Raw genomic sequence first — 16,457 nt, 5'->3', positions numbered from 1 at the left:
CTCCTGCAGCGGATGCCATACTCTTTCAAATCCACGAACCACAGAATGGTATGAACATCCTCTGCGTTGTGCGTACTCATGGAAGTGCGTACTGGGATCTGTGAATTTGGGCACCTTTACGTCACTTCCTGTTCTAATCTGCGCGTTCACACTGGTATGGCGAGTCTCCGTGTAACAGACACATTTCACTGAACATCTTGTGTCAATTTATAAAAAGGGGACCGTTATTAGGTATAAACAGAGGCCTTTTTCTATTGAATTTAATTTATTTTATATTCTTCTGTGAAGTGGATATGGCTGTCTAACCCGTTTTTGTACGCATTAAGGACGGCTAGCTAGCGTGTTTGCTTGTTAATGTTAGCCCATTCATTGCACTAGATTACATGCACTCATATGCTGCGAAAACCTGTTTAGAAATGTCTGTTTTTCTTTTAAAGATGTATTATTTCTTGTGCTGTCAGGTTCACGAGTTTGCAATCTATGTAGATTCTTGGATATACCTATTCTTGTTCAAATATACTCTTCTATTTGGCCTTCATTCTTGGAATCAGTTCTGCATGTTTAGATTTATCTCTGATCTGCAGTGAGTAGGTGTTTGCTTAGTTTACCTATATTGAGTTTCTAATGGTGGTTTGTTATTCTTAAATCTTTGCTTTCATGGCATTTATCTAATTCACATGCAGGCCTTCAACAATGGCAGACATTAAAAACTTCCTCTATGCTTGGTGTGGAAAAAAGAAGTTAACGCCAAACTATGACACCCGAACAGCTGGAAATAAAAACAGACAGAAGTTCACTTGTGAGGTAAGAACAGTGCTGATCCATCTGTAGTTTATTTTGTAGCTGCTCTAAAGTTTGCTCAAAAACCATGTTTTCTTTTCTAAGGTGCGTGTTGAGGGTTACAGTTACATCGGCATGGGAAACTCCACCAACAAAAAAGATGCCCAGTCTAATGCTGCCCGAGATTTTGTGAATTATCTTGTCCGAACAAAAGAGATAAATGCTAATGAAGTTCCTGCAATAGGGGTCAGTACAACATCTATGTTTATTAACATTTCTCTCAAGTTCTTGCCTACATATTTGTTGTATGGTTTGGTATAAGGCAAAGGTCTCAGTTGGAGTTTTTTTATTTTCAGGTCAGTGTGCCTGATGGAGGAAATGGTGGTGGTGGTGGTGGTGGTGGTGATATTGAGTTTGGAAATCTTCCATCCAACTGTCCACTACCTCCACATCTGGCTGTGAAGAAAGAACCAGGTGAAAAATGTAATGGTAAGTTATGATAGTAACTACAGCAGAATTTGAATATGACTATTTTTGTTTTGCCCTTGCCTTGCCCTGTACTATTGAATATGTGATTGTGCAGGCTACAGTTGAGCATGAATGAACATTCAAGTTACATGAAATGACAGTGGTTTTATTTATATGTGACACTGACTAAAAAGGAACTGTTCTAATGCTGAAGTTCTTCCCATGTCTCAGAACCTCAAGGTTCTGCACCTGTCCCCGGAGTCACAGGTTTGGGCTACTCAGGCTTTGGTAATGCTCAATGGGAGAGAGGAGCTAACCTGCAAGAGTACTTCTCCAAGAGAGATGAGCAGGAGGCTAAAGCAGTAGGTCTTCATCAGATCAAATACTAAGATGTGGAAAAAGATTTAAAAAAAAAAAAGATTCATTCGTCAGATTGGAAATTAAATGACAAGTAAACGGCACAATATTGTTTGCTGTGTGTTCTGTTGTATACTGCATGTTTTGGCAAAGGCAGAGGTCATCTGGGTGTTCCATGCATGCATAAAATGAACATACATCGCATATTATGCATACAGAAGTAGGATGAGTACTGTAATAGTATGTTATTTTGAATATAAAAAGAATTACAGAATGGGGAAAGTACTGATTCTCATAAAATTTTACTTCCTCAAGACTTTAGAATCGGAGGGGGTTGATTTGAATGCTGGCCTGCATGGGAACTGGACACTGGACAATGCGAAGGCTCGTCTGAATCAGTTCTTTCAAAAGGAGAAAAACCAAACTGACTACAAATATAGCCAAGTGGGGCCTGACCACAACAGGTCAGAATGTCCCCATCAAAAACATTTACTACAACAACTTTGTTTTTCAGTAATTTACTGAATTTCACCTGCTTTTTAGGCATTTATTCATTTGTTGGCTAAGAGTTTTAATTATTCACTAAATCCTCCTCATCAAGAAATCTTAAATTTAACATATTGAGGGTTTGTTTTTCTGCTGGACTGAAACGATGACAGAGAACTCCTTGATGTGCATCTAACCTCAAGGAGATCTCAGAGAACATACTGTACACAGCCTCTTGGAAGTTCCCTTACAGAATATGTGTCGTATATGGGTTAATCTCATGAAACCTGTGAAAAACATGTTCAGGTCACATTTCACCCTACAATCGAAATAATTAGAATCTATATATTTGCACAAATTATATTTGCTCAAAGATCATGAAGTATGTTTCTTTGTTTTTCTTATTATTTTGGGTTGAAATATGACCTGTCCATGTTTTCGTGAGATTCACCCATGCATGCACTATATGTTATCTAGAGGGAGGGCAATAGAGATGCCAGAAATCACAACCTTACATTGGGACAAACATGTGACATGACTTAGGCTGCACTAAGAGGTCACATGGTGAGTCTGTGATTTGGTTGAATTAAGAGATGGTAGAGGCAAAGTAATGTCTGGTTGTGATTTCTGGTGTCACTTGTCCATCAGGAGTTGAGGCCTCCATGACCTAGAGAGGAAAAAACTCCCTGTTTAAAGTCCAGCAGAAAACACCTGACGAAGACTGGGTTATCCTGTACACACCCTGTGTTGAAATGTTACGGTTGAACTCGTGACCTGTCCAGTTAAGAGGTCAGTCTGTGGAGTATGCTTTTTGTTTTGTTCACCATTGTTGTTAGCTTGTGAAGTTTTAAAGACCTGAGAACTGAATGTTCTGTCCAGCCAGCTCGCTATTATATCTTGCTTTATTTCAGGAGTTTTATTGCTGAGATGACACTGTTTGTGCGACAGCTGGGTAGAAGTAAGTAGCTATTTCAATTACTTGAAAGTAGTAATCAAGAAAAACTTCAGTCCAATTAATTGGCTGATATTTGTAAATGTTTTGATTATTGACTAATAATTGGCTTTGCTTATTATCAGAAATTTAAATTTCTCTTTTTAATTACCAAAGTCTACCAACGGCCTTGTCAATGAATAAAAAACAATTCTCATTTGCTGTTATTTTGTATGCATAAATTGTATTAACTATATCTGCCATCGACCACCCTGCTCTCTAGATATCTGTATCCACAATAGCCATTGAAATACCCAAATCGGTTGACCACTACTTCACAACCATTTACATAATTTTAAGGCCAAACAAGGCTGTGGCAGCAATGTGGAGAAGTATCATACAGACAGTTTGCCACTCAACTGGGCCTTTCACACTGCCGTTAACCCTGGGTTGTCATCTTTTTAGACCCCTGTATTAACCCAATAAAAAGCAATGTTTCACACTTGTAGTTTTGAAAGGGGCATAGCACTGATTTTGACCAGGGGTTATGAAACTCCGCACCAGAGTAGGGATAGGACCACATAGGGCTGGGCGATATGGCAAAATATATTATCACGATATTTTTTTCCATATTGATCGATATCGATATTTGTTACGATATATAATTTAATAATGCTGCCCGTTTGAAAAATATACTGATAATGATGCCTGAAGAAACCAGAAGGTTCAATAGTTGTTGAACTATATAGTTTATTAACATAAATAAATAACAATGCAAACATTTAACTGTGCAAATATGGATTGGTTGAGAATATATTTTGTTATAAAAGAATATTGATAAACTTTAAATCTAAATGTTAACATTTTACTTTTAGCAAACATGCTTTATCTGCCTTGACAAAACAATGCAAGTTAGCTTGCCTTGTAACTTATTATAAAATATAAAACTAAAAGCTGTGACTACAGTACTATCACATCAAATTTCTTTGGCAGGGCAGCAAACATTTCAAAATGTTTGTAGAGGTACAACCAAGACAACAAATGTAAACAAGTGAACCACAAAGTCCCTGGCAGATTTAAGTACTTAACTGTCAGATAAATAAAATATTAATTGTGTACTGGTTTTAAATATCTCAAATGTACGGAAGAGGATTAGGGCCAAGCAATAATAAAAAAAAATAAAGCCATCTCGAGATTAAAGTCATTATAATGCGAGATTAAACTCGTTAAATTTCGAGAAAAAAGTCGAAATACAATCTTGAGAATAAACTCATTAAATATCGAGATTAAAGTCATTATAATCGAGATTAAACTCGTAATTTCGAGAATAAGTCGAATATAATCTTGAGAATAAACTCATTAAATATCGAGAATAAAGTTCGACTTGTGTTCTGAGAAAAAACTCGTAAATTTAATCTCGCATTATAATGATTTTAATCTCGATATTTAATGAGTTTATTCTCAAGATTGTATTTCGACATTTTTCTCGAAATTTAACGAGTTTAATCTCGCATTGTAATGACTTTATTCTCGATATTTAATGAGTTTATTCTCAAGATTGTATTTCGACTTTTTTCTCGAAATTTAACGAGTTTAATCTCGCATTATAATGACTTTAATCTCGAGATGGTTTTATTTTTTTATTATTGCTTGTCCCTAATCCTGTTCCGTACAAATGTTTTGGAGGTAGAAATCTGAGTAAAAAGTGCAAAATGTAAACATTGTAAACTAGTCACTATGCTACACCATTTAGGTAATGCTCATCATATGTAACCCTAATTACCCTATTATAGGTTTTTTGCCAGAAAGACTAGTCTGTCCACAGCATCTGGCGTTAACTAACGTTAGCATGTTGGGCAAAACTTGTGGACGAAGTAACATTAACATGGGCCCGCATTTTCATACTCTCGGTGTGGTCGCTGGGATGGTACCTTTTCAGGTGACCGAAAAGGTTTGTTGTGTTTCCCGTCTTGGTTATCACCGACCGATGGCATATTTTGCAGACCGTCTTTATTTGCGCGTCGTCGCTTTTCAGATATCCAAACCACTTCCATATAATTGACGCCTTGTTACCTTTTTTTGTCAAAAATTTCCTCAGCTTTGGAAGATAGTTCGAGTTCACTTTCACCGTCGCTTTCGTGTTCGTCGTTTCCACTAATTTTTTCTTTACATTCACTTTCTTCACTGCCGGTAGCTCAAACAGTGCTCTGCTAGCAAATGGGCGTGTACTTAGACGCACAAGCCAAAATCTGCGTTCTGACTGGCTGTTGTCTGTTTATTTCTGCTTTGTAATAGGCTGTTAGGTCTATCCATATCGAGTAAACATGTCAAAAGTTTATCATCGTAGTCTAAATAAATATTATCGCGATGCCATATCGAAATCGTTTTATCGCCCAGCCCTAGGACCACATTTGCGGTTCCAAAGTTATACAGTGTAAAATGATGCAGTGTTAGAATGTTTCAGAAAGTTGTTCAACAACAGGCAGCTTATTATATAATGCCTCAGTGCTTACCAAACGTTTTTGTCAAATCATTGTTAGCAACCTCATAAGTATGCAAATAAAAACGTTAACCCATGGTTTACAAATGTACAGTATGAAACATCAATACCTGAATAACCAGGGTTAATTCCTAACCATTTCAAGTGTGAAAATCCCTTCTGAAACAGTTTTACATCAACAAAGTCTTGTCCCTGCTAATGCTGTCCTAATTCTTCAGAGATTTTTGCCCGTGAACATGGTTCTAATAAAAAGATGGCCGCCCAGTCTTGTGCACTGTCCCTGGTCCGTCAGCTTTACCATTTGGGGGTTATAGAAGCCTACACAGGGCAGACAAAGAAGAAAGAAGGAGAAAGTGTGAGTTCAGCAGTCCGAATCAACAATCTTGGACCTCTTTGTGCTTACTGACTAATCTAACTGTCTCTTTTTCTTGATATGACAGGTGGATGTATATGAAGTAAATCTTAGTGATGATCTTCAGCAACAAGTGCAAAGTATTGTGCAGGAACTTGGCATCCAAATCCCTCCACCTGTAAGTGTAGTTTAAAAACTCAAGTGTCAGGAAGTGAGAATCATGCAGTATGTGCTAAAGAACTTTCTTTGTGTGTCCTGTTCTTGCCTCAGGACCCCAACAGTCCAGTTTCTCTGGTTCAAGGGAAGTTAGCACACTTTGAGCCTTCTCAGAGGCAGAGCATGGCAGGAGTGGTGCCGTGGTCTCCTCCACAGGTGAACTGGAACCCATGGACCAGTTCCAACATAGATGAAGGACCGCTGGCATTTGTAAGTATACAGTTCTGCATTGAGCATTTGTATTAACTAATTGAATGTAAGCAATAGAATTGTGTGTGATATGGCATACTTCATGTCTTTTTTTGGAGTTAAAACATATTGTAATACCCACTGCATTCCTCCAATGTGTTGACAACGCTGCTCACCTGCTTTGCAGTGCACCCCAGAACAGATCAGTGGAGACCTGCAGCATGAGCTGAACTATCAGCTTGAGCAGGACAACAACCTACAGACGGTGAGCAAAAACCACCTCTGAAAGTCTATGTGAATATTAAAATAAGTGTATTAAGGTCCCAGCACTCTCATGGCAAAGTGCTTCTTTGCTCAGAGCCAAAAAGAAGGCTGAGACAGCTGTTTTCAGACATTTTGACACCTTCCCTGGTGCTGGGGAGGCATTTAGAGTAGTGGACTTTTTTAAATTATCTGCATTGGCCGATATGTTTCTTGAGGGTGCCGAGAATTGCCTGCTTGCATGTGAAGCGACCAGTCACGGTTCGTTTTGTTGTTACATGCCATTGTGTTACTACAATAATAGTGTGCAACTCAGTGTCATTTAAACGGTTCACATATCAAAGTGCTGGCCTGACAGGCCTGTTTCATTTTTTTCTCTCAAGAGTTCCCTGTTACTTAACTGCCTTGTCTAATGATAAAAAGGCAAATATCAATAAAACGTATATTATATGCCATTTGCAGATATCGTGTTTTAACCGGTGTAATTCACAAACCTCACAAAAATCCAGCGTTTTCCCGTCTAGAGCTCATCTAAGCGCGTATTCCATCAGCCTGAATCAAAAACGTCAGGATCAAAATCTCCTCTCTCCTCATGACCAAATCATCATGGTCAGTCCATTTCAATCCAAGCAGGCGATCCAGGCCATTTAAACTGTCAGGAGATTGCTGCTGCTCCGCACGAGCGCTTGAGTGCAATTTCAAGGCTGCCTCCGGAGGCTGTATACGGAGGTAGGATGAAAATAAGGTGCTTTTCAAACTGCATGCAGACCAGTTTCCTTAATAGTTCCATTAATTCAAAACAGCTCTCAGTTAAGCCATTAATTGATTAGGCAGCAAAGTAGCAAATCAGCTGTCTACGTTTGCGGATGCAGCCCAAGGTAAAAGTGCTTCTCGTGTGCTATAATAAATGTCTTATTCACTATGCACTGTATGTACAATTGGTTTGATTCGGTATTTCTTGAGTAAATGTGATTTGTTAATGTGCTCATGCCATCCAAGTTTGCTGGACTACTGTGTGTACTGTTATTTCTTTCTTCCTAATATATTTACAATTTCTTATTGCGCAAATAGATGACTAATCAGAAATCTGAAGAAACTGCCATCTACCATTTAAAATAGTAAATATAGTGCTAAGAGTTTATATATATATATATATATATATATATATATATATATATATATATATATATATATATATATATATATATATATATATATATATATATATATATATATATTTTTTTTTAATTATTATTTATTTATTTATTTAGCAATTTTATGTTTGTTATTTATTATATTGTGTGATATATCTGCATTTTATCAGCCACCCTGCTCTCTGGATATCGGCATCGGCTATTAAAAAACCCATATCGGTCAACCACTAGTTTAGAGGTACATTTTAATATGAGAATGCTCAAGAGTACGTGTAAAATATCAAGTAATTTGACATTATCAATGCTCAGTGTTATCAATGACTTCATGTCTCATTCTATGAGTGGAAATCACACAAGATTAGTAAAAGAAGCTGTATGAACTACTCAATGATTTTTTTAAGTTTTATATATATATATGCGCAGTGGATAATGTGTAATTTGTAATGTTTTCCTTGTGAATTCATGGCACTAACATCCTATACATGACCATAATATGTGTCATTTATGCTGTTATTGTAATTTGTGATGACACTTCTGCAAATATGGGTGTTTAAAAGAGTGTTAATGGAATAGTTCACCCAACAATGAAAATTCTCATCATTTACTCACCCTCATGCCATGTATGACTGACTTTCCTCTGCAGAACACAAATTATGATTTTTAGAAAAATATTTCACAATGCAAGTTAATGGGTGCCAAATTTTTGACGCTTCAGAAAGCACATAAAGGCATCATAAAAGTACTCCATAATTATTTGCTGTGGCAAGAGATGTGCACGCCATATGTTGGAGCGCCAGTATTTGTCGTGGGCAATAAGCACGGGCGATCTCCAGACGTCGTAGCACTATCGGGATTGTTGCTTTATCTCTCTTTGGCCCCTGGAAGCCCATTTTTTTTTCTCTGAGCATTGTTAATCCCTAAGTGAAGATTTTAAAAGTAGGCAAAATTGGAAAAATATAATGCCGGTATAGCCAACAGAGAAAGAATTGTGGTCCATACAGTGTTTGGGTCCTCGGATCAACTAGCATCTTGTTCTCTTGGTCTCCGACAGATTCTAAAGGAGCGAAGTCAGCTTCCAGTGAAGAACTTTGAAGAAGAAATCATGTCTGCCATCCACAATAACCCAGTGGTCATCATCCGTGGAGCCACAGGCTGTGGAAAGACCACTCAAGTTCCTCAGTACATCTTGGATGAGTTTATACATAGAGGCAAGGCAGCTGAATGCAATATCATTGTTACGCAGGTGAGTCAAGTACAGAAAGCTGTTCTGTTTGAAGAAGTCCCATTGTTTACTCAGTCAGCACTTATGTATTATTGTATTGTGACCCATGCTATTGCTTATTGTCCTAGCCGAGACGGATCAGTGCGGTGTCAGTGTCTGAACGTGTGTCCTTTGAGAGAGGAGAGGAGGCAGGGAAAAGCTGTGGGTACAGTGTGCGCTTTGAGTCTGTCCTTCCCAGACCTCACGCCAGCATCCTCTTCTGCACAGTTGGTACATTCCACTTCTTAATCTCTCACTGCTGCACAGAGCGGAAAGTGTCTGTAGACTCTTTAGTATAAATTCTGTCCTCTGGTGTTCAGTATATATCTCACTTTATCACAAGCCTGTCATCCTGAGAAAGATAATTGTATGATATGACATAGTAACCATAAACTTACCATTTATTTACAGGTGTGTTGCTAAGGAAGCTGGAATCTGGTATCCGTGGTATCAGTCATGTGATTGTGGATGAAATCCATGAGAGGGACTTAAATGTAAGTCCAATGTTAACATGTATCATAATGGATACTTCTACTTTTCATGTTTTTCACTGCTATTATCTGACAATTGGCAATTTACAGGTGTTTTTTCTCATCACATTCTTAGAAGTGGAGTATGTTATTGTGTCTTTGTCTCTCCAGACTGATTTCCTGTTGGTAGTGTTGAGAGATGTGATCCAGGCCTACCCTGATGTACGCATCATCCTTATGTCTGCTACCATTGACACCACCATGTTTAGGGAATACTTTTTTAACTGTCCTGTCATCGAGGTGCATGGACGTGCACATGCCGTACAAGGTCAGATAGCTTAATTTTCACAATGCTCTGTATTATAATGCCATTTTACAATACTTAAATATTAACATTAAGTAATAGATAAAATATTTTTTATTTATGTTTGAAAGCCCATTGCTCATTAATGATGAGTGAATGACCTCAAAGTCAATCTGATTATTCTTTTAATATTTCCAGAGTATTTTCTGGAAGACTGCATCCAGATGACCCAGTTTGTACCACCACCTACAGATAGGAAGAAAAAAGACAAAGATGAAGAGGGGGGAGACGAAGAGGTACGTGTAATGTTATGAGTTTTTGTAAAATATGATGTATAAAACCGCTGGAGTAAAATTGGCACCAGAAATTCCCATAGAATACTGTGTTGTTATTTAGGTGTCAGGTGTATGTGGAAAAATATTCCTGAAACTGAATCTTGAAATTCTTAGTTTTTAATATTTCATGCCTCTAGGTGAACTGTAATGTTATCTGTGGACCAGAATATACTCCAGAGACCAAACGTGCCATGTCTCAGCTGAATGAGAAGGAAACTCCATTTGAGCTGATTGAGGCTTTGCTGAAGTACATTGAAACACTGCAAGTGCCCGGAGCAGTGCTGGTCTTCCTGCCAGGCTGGAACCTCATCTATTCCATGCAGAAACATCTGGAGATGAGCCCGCACTTCGGTAAATAATTTAACATTACTCTGATTATACTCTTATCTGAATTCATCTCACTGAGACTGTCCATTCAAGTGTTTTGACTTGGATATACATCACCTAAACTGTTCATTCTAGTGATTCCTCCCATGTTGTGTCTTACTCAGGTGGTCATCTTTACAGAATTCTTCCACTCCACTCTCAGATCCCCAGAGAGGAACAGAGGAGAGTGTTTGAACCTGTCCCTGATGGCGTGACTAAGGTTTGTAGAATTTTGGTTACTGATTTAGTTTATGAATTCACATATGCTTGTGGTTTAATACCTGACATTTTGCAAAAACATCACAGGTGATTTTGTCCACCAACATCGCAGAGACCAGCATCACCATCAATGATGTGGTCTTCGTCATTGACTCCTGCAAGTAAATGATTCTTTTGATTCATGTACATGCTTCCTATGAATGGAAAACTTGGAATTTGGGAAGTTTAAAATTGTGATTTCCAGGCTGGAAAAAAATCTTAAAATATATCAATATAATTTTTTTGTAATTGTGCTCCGTTCTAAAATATTTAATTGGCTAAAAATAAATCCTTATCCAGTAATGACAAATGACTGGAAAAGTCATAGAAAAAGCATGAAAATTGTTCAAGTTGTTTGAAACCTGCATGTATTTTTTCCCACTACATGTTCTTTAAGTTTTTCAACAAATGGTGTAAAAAATTAATTTGTGTCATGCAGGCAGAAAGTGAAGTTGTTCACCTCTCACAACAACATGACAAACTACGCCACCGTTTGGGCCTCCAAGACCAACCTTGAGCAGAGAAAAGGACGAGCTGGTCGAGTCAGACCAGGCTTCTGCTTTCACCTGTGCAGCAGAGCTCGTTTTGACAAGTATGAATTGCCACAGAAATGGGCTTTTACTTGTTTCAGCACAATCCATTTTCATTCATCAGTAGCTTAATTAAATCCAGTTAAGAAAAGAAAGCTATACTCCAAAAAACAACAACAACTCTGGAGCGAGAAATCAACTGATGATTGCAATGATTGTTTGGCAGGCTAGAGACTCACTTGACTCCAGAAATTTTCCGCACTCCACTGCATGAGGTGGCCCTCAGTATTAAGCTACTGAGACTTGGTGCTATTGGGCAGTTCCTGTCTAAAGCCATTGAGCCCCCTCCATTGGATGCTGTTATTGAGGCAGAACATACACTTAGAGGTACAGCTTCACTGTTAGTTGTTGCCAGAACCAGTTAAAATTAAAGCTCATAGCAGTGCGTTTAATGCTTAATATTGCATTCTTACCGTGATGATCTTCTGTCATTCTCCAGAGCTGGATGCTCTAGACTGTAATGATGAGCTGACTCCACTGGGACGCATTCTGGCCAAACTGCCAATTGAACCTCGTCTGGGAAAGATGATGATCATGGGATGCATTTTTAAGTAAGAGTTGTTTACCCAGCCTTGGCTGTTGAAATTTTGAAATGAGCAAATTTCACAAAACCCAAAAAGAACATGTCCAGGTCATTTTCAACCTGAAATTAAATTATATTTAGTTTTGCTTCAAGAAATTTTTGCCTTTTAATTGATCAGAGCAGAAAAAAAGATCTGATGGATTTTATGTACAGTTTATATTATTATTAAAGGATGCCTCAAAAATCTAATTCTTATTACTGTAATCTTTAAAACAAAACACATTTTCTTTTTATTGTAATTTGTAAATTATTTATCATCATCGTAGTCAGGGTCAGCGCTGGACAAACTGATGCCCTGCCTGTGTAGGGTTCCGCTATTGTTGGATGGGGTGGGTAATCTGACATGGTGCAAGCTGCGATGCTATCGATTCCGTGACTGCTATCGGGTCCTTGAATAACGTAGAACGTGTAAGGAAGTGCAGCTGGTGGAGTTCCTGGTGCCACCCTAGGGTACAATAGGATGGTGAAGCCCTAGAACATTTGTTGTCTTGCTTTTAATTCATGCTGGTGTAAAACAGAAAAAAATCATTCTTGCAATAAAAATGACTATGAGAGTGAGCTTTGAGAATAATAGGAGTTGCAAAAGCAACAGTAAAGGTTCTGGACACAGTATGGTAAAAAATTATTTGAGGAATTTGTCAAAATAATAATGCAATGCTCTTTTTTATATTTATATCATTTGTATAAAAACATTAATTTTGGGATGAAATGTGAAATGGGCATGTTTTTTGTGTGGTTCACCCAATTATACTTATATATTAATATACCACAGTGTATTCACTCAGTGCATGTGTTGGTGCATTTGTTTAGTGTTGGAGATGCAGTGTGCACCATCTCAGCAGCATCCTGTTTCCCCGAGCCCTTCATCAATGAGGGCAAACGCCTCGGCTTCGTCCATAGGAACTATGCTGGCACACGTTTTTCAGACCACGTGGCTTTACTCTCTGTCTTCCAGGCCTGGGATGAAGTCAGGTGGGTCATAAGGGACAGCACAGTTCAAATTGGACGCTTCACATTTGATATTCTAATTTGTTAGGGGAGTATCAATTTAAACAGATTCAGATTTTTATATGCTACTGTGCTTACAGAATGGGAGGTGAGGATGCAGAAATCAGGTTTTGTGAACACAAGAGGCTGAATATGCCTACTTTGAGGATGACCTGGGAGGCCAAGGTCCAACTGAAAGATATCCTAGTCAACGTGGGCTTTCCTGAAGGTTCACCAGTGCTTCTAGACACTTTTATGTGCAATAATGTTTGGTGTAATGCTTCTATTAATTGTAAACATCAATGTAATTTGAGATGCTGATTTTGTTTTTATATCTTGTGCCTTTTAGAGTGCCTCATGAATCAAATGTTTAACAATGTGGGACCAGACAATAACTTGGATGTGGTGATCTCTCTACTGACATTTGGCTCTTACCCCAACGTGTGTTACCACAAAGAGAAAAGGAAGATTCTGACAACAGAAGGCCGAAATGCTCTCATTCACAAATCCTCAGTCAACTGTCCTTTCAGCAACCATGATATGAACTACCCATCTCCCTTCTTTGTCTTTGGGGAAAAGGTTAGTTTGAGACTTTACATTTTCTACTTCAAATAATAGTTTTATTTAGCTATTTATTTCACTGAAATGAATCCATTTCAATTAATTTGTAATTCCAGATCCGAACTCGAGCCATCTCAGCCAAAGGAATGACCCTTGTCAGCCCTCTTCAGCTGATTCTTTTTGGCTCAAAGAAGATCACCTCCAATGGGGAAATTGTTGAGCTTGATGAGTGGTAAGTGTTTCATAAAGTTAAGCCACAAACAAAACAAAAACAAATATTGTGCTCCAGTATTCCTAGGTTTATAACCATAATTTATATTGAGCACATAATTGTATCCAAAGCACAGTTCCCACGTTCCTGGAAAATTCTGAAATGGTGGGAAATTTATAAAAAGAGTGTTACAAGCCTGGGAAAGTCATGGAAATGATTCAAATCTTTAAATTAATGTAAAAGTCATGGACATTTCTCATTGGCTAGGTATTACTCCTATGTAGAGTAAAATTTGCTCACAACTCATACTGATGTCTAATTTATCAGCTTATATTGGTTTGTGAACGGAAACAAATATTGCTTTGGTTCTTAACAAATCCGCCTGAAAGAGTCATTAGAGAATCTGTCTGAATTAAAAAAAAATAAAAATACTTATCTTGTTGAATAAGATAAGTTAACAAATCAAAACCTTTTTCATCAAGACAATCCCTTTCTTTTGTAGGATCAAACTGCAGATTCCCCATGATGTAGCTGGTGGCGTGGCAGCCCTTAGGGCAGCTATGGAAGCCCTGGTGGTGGAGGTAACCAAAGACCCAGAATACATCAGAAATTTGGATCCCCTCAATGAGCGCTTGCTGAACGTCATACGGCTTGTGTCTAGACCCTCGTCGGCGGGCATCAACCTCATGGCCACCAACCAGCGGTGAGGAAACCTCTCATTGTATTAAATTGTGTAGCCTGTTTAAGATTAATGTAAATTGGTGCAAAAGAGTTCTTTTAAAATTTAGAATCTTGCCTTCATTCTCATTTTACTGCTAACATTAGGAATTGGATTCATTTTGTATTTGTGTTTAACAGTTTTGGAGATGGTCCAAGGCCACCCAAGATGGCCCGTACTGACTTTGGAGGAGGTGGAGAGTTCAGGGGCCGAGGTGGAGGAGGATACAGAGGAGGTGGTGGGGGTGGATCCTGGTCTGGTGGAGGATACAGAGGAGGTGGAGGCTACCAGGGTGGTGGAGGAGGCTTTAGAGGGTCGGGAGGGTATCGTGGTGGTGGGGGTGGATACAGGGGATCTGGAGGATATGGTGGTGGTGGTGGTGGATACAGGGGGGGTGGAGGATATGGAGGGAGGGGATTCAGAGGAGGTTGGGGAGGAAACAGGGGTGGCAATAGAGGTGGCTTTTAAAGCTGGATGTTTGAGCATGTGTCCATGAATACAAGTATCTTTTGGAGGTATAAAAGTATGTTTGGGTTTAGTTGTTGTCACTTTTTTTAATTGCTCAATCTCTTGATTGAAACTTCTCTTAACTTTCCTTTAATATTATTTGTTAAAAAATCATGAAAAATATTAACAGAAATTAAACAGTTGACCTAGTAGCTGTTGTTACCTGTGTTTTTTGGTGGACCTTTGGTGTTTCTGATACTAAATAGTTTAATAAGCATTACTTTGGGGGAAAATAATTCTAATAAATTTGAGTGCAACAACATATTTTCCATCTGTGAGGAACCGTAGTGAAACCGTATTACATTGTCAAGTTCCATTATTAGACGATGACTCAAATCTCCACAACGGGGCTTCACTATTGAGATTTGAGTAACCAGAGTCGCATCATCGTTTTTAATGAAAATGAAGCTGTGAGGTATTGACTTGCAGTCTTTTCAATGGCATGAACCATATTAAGCTGTATAAACTAGTTTTCTGGTGTGTTTTGAAAATGATTTTTTTTTTTTTCAATGTTTCTGCAGCTGAACCAAAAAAAACCTAGTTTAAACCAGTAACTGTACAGCCCATTTAAAGCAACTGTAAATCTATCCCTTACAGCCTTGTTTTCATTCCCAACAAAATGTACCACTACTCTGAATAAGGTCTGTGATGGAACTTGACAATAAAATGTATTACCTTGCCCATGCTGATGTTCATGCTGAGTAAGCATTTGACACCTCTGATTGATTTGGTTCCCTCTGGGATGCAACTGCAAGTCCTCCATTGCATTAGCTACCTTGGCTGTTTGTTTCACATTGTTCACCCTTTAGCCATGGATATGATCGTTATTTTGAGTTAAGGAAAGATCTTTCAGAAGAGAAACCATCGTCTTTGATAACTCAAACATTTTAACACTTATGCACTTTTCAGTCTCTTTTGACTGAAATCAATATTTTTTCTTTAATAAAAATTGTCTACTTCACCTGAGTGGCTTGAGGCTTGGTTACTTGTTTTCCTACATTTGCCATCTGAAAAAAAAAAAATTAAATAGTAGGCCATGTGACAAAAGTGACACTTGTGTTGTTCAATAGAAAATAAATGGGTGAGACTATAACACAGAGCATTGTTTTTCTTTTTAAAATAAAATAAATAATTTAGCCACAATGCAAAACACAGACAGATGTTAAAGGGAAAGACTACAACACATCCATAATGTAGTACACATGCACTCACAAACACACATGAATGAATGGGTGGGACTATGGGTCTGTTCCAAAACTTGGTGAGCTGTCTCCTGCCTACATAGGCAGCTGTCTTCATTGGCAACATCATAATTGAAATGATGCCTTATACGAAACCAATTTGGAACACTACATAGGTAGTGCATGTGTGACTCGACTGCAACCGATTGAAAAACAGGTGAAGTGACTATGTGATCCTCTGAGCATAGTTATGCACAGCACACACAATTTGGCAAAAATAATTGGTTTTTTAAACTTATTTATCTATACTTTTCATATACTTTATTCAATGGCTTATAAGTAGATTTATAATCTAAATGTATCTTGCTTCAGAAATAAAGGGGTGAGTCTGTAACATATTAATAATGCAGAACGCATGCATTCACCAACAC

At 38.1% G+C, this 16,457-nt stretch overlaps 1 protein-coding gene across 2 annotated transcripts; it reads left to right on the top strand.

Annotated features, from left to right (window-relative positions):
• The first annotated feature begins 133 nt into the window (after positions 1–133).
• On the top strand, positions 134–15,938 carry dhx9 (DEAH (Asp-Glu-Ala-His) box helicase 9). 2 transcript variants are annotated; one of them, XM_052129186.1, is made up of 28 exons: positions 134–231; positions 684–804; positions 886–1,026; positions 1,137–1,269; positions 1,480–1,610; positions 1,921–2,069; positions 3,003–3,049; positions 5,741–5,877; positions 5,963–6,052; positions 6,145–6,300; positions 6,467–6,544; positions 8,746–8,937; positions 9,045–9,186; positions 9,367–9,449; positions 9,597–9,753; positions 9,928–10,025; positions 10,202–10,415; positions 10,556–10,650; positions 10,737–10,810; positions 11,128–11,280; positions 11,445–11,605; positions 11,718–11,829; positions 12,672–12,833; positions 12,950–13,077; positions 13,198–13,427; positions 13,526–13,641; positions 14,123–14,323; positions 14,479–15,938. In XM_052129186.1, exons 2-28 carry the CDS (start codon positions 694–696, stop codon positions 14,804–14,806), a joined length of 3,819 nt encoding a protein of 1,272 aa, XP_051985146.1. In that variant the 5' UTR covers positions 134–231; positions 684–693; the 3' UTR covers positions 14,807–15,938. The 2 variants fall into 2 exon arrangements, with proteins under 2 accessions (XP_051985146.1, XP_051985147.1); XM_052129187.1 differs by lacking the exons at positions 134–231; positions 684–804; positions 886–1,026; ... (1 more) ...; positions 1,480–1,610; positions 1,921–2,069 and adding an exon at positions 2,782–2,880.
• The last annotated feature ends 519 nt before the right edge of the window (positions 15,939–16,457 follow it).

Source organism: Xyrauchen texanus, chromosome 6 (assembly GCF_025860055.1).
Source record: "Xyrauchen texanus isolate HMW12.3.18 chromosome 6, RBS_HiC_50CHRs, whole genome shotgun sequence".
NCBI lineage: Eukaryota > Metazoa > Chordata > Actinopteri > Cypriniformes > Catostomidae > Xyrauchen > Xyrauchen texanus.
This window is presented reverse-complemented; position numbering and strand designations above follow the sequence as displayed.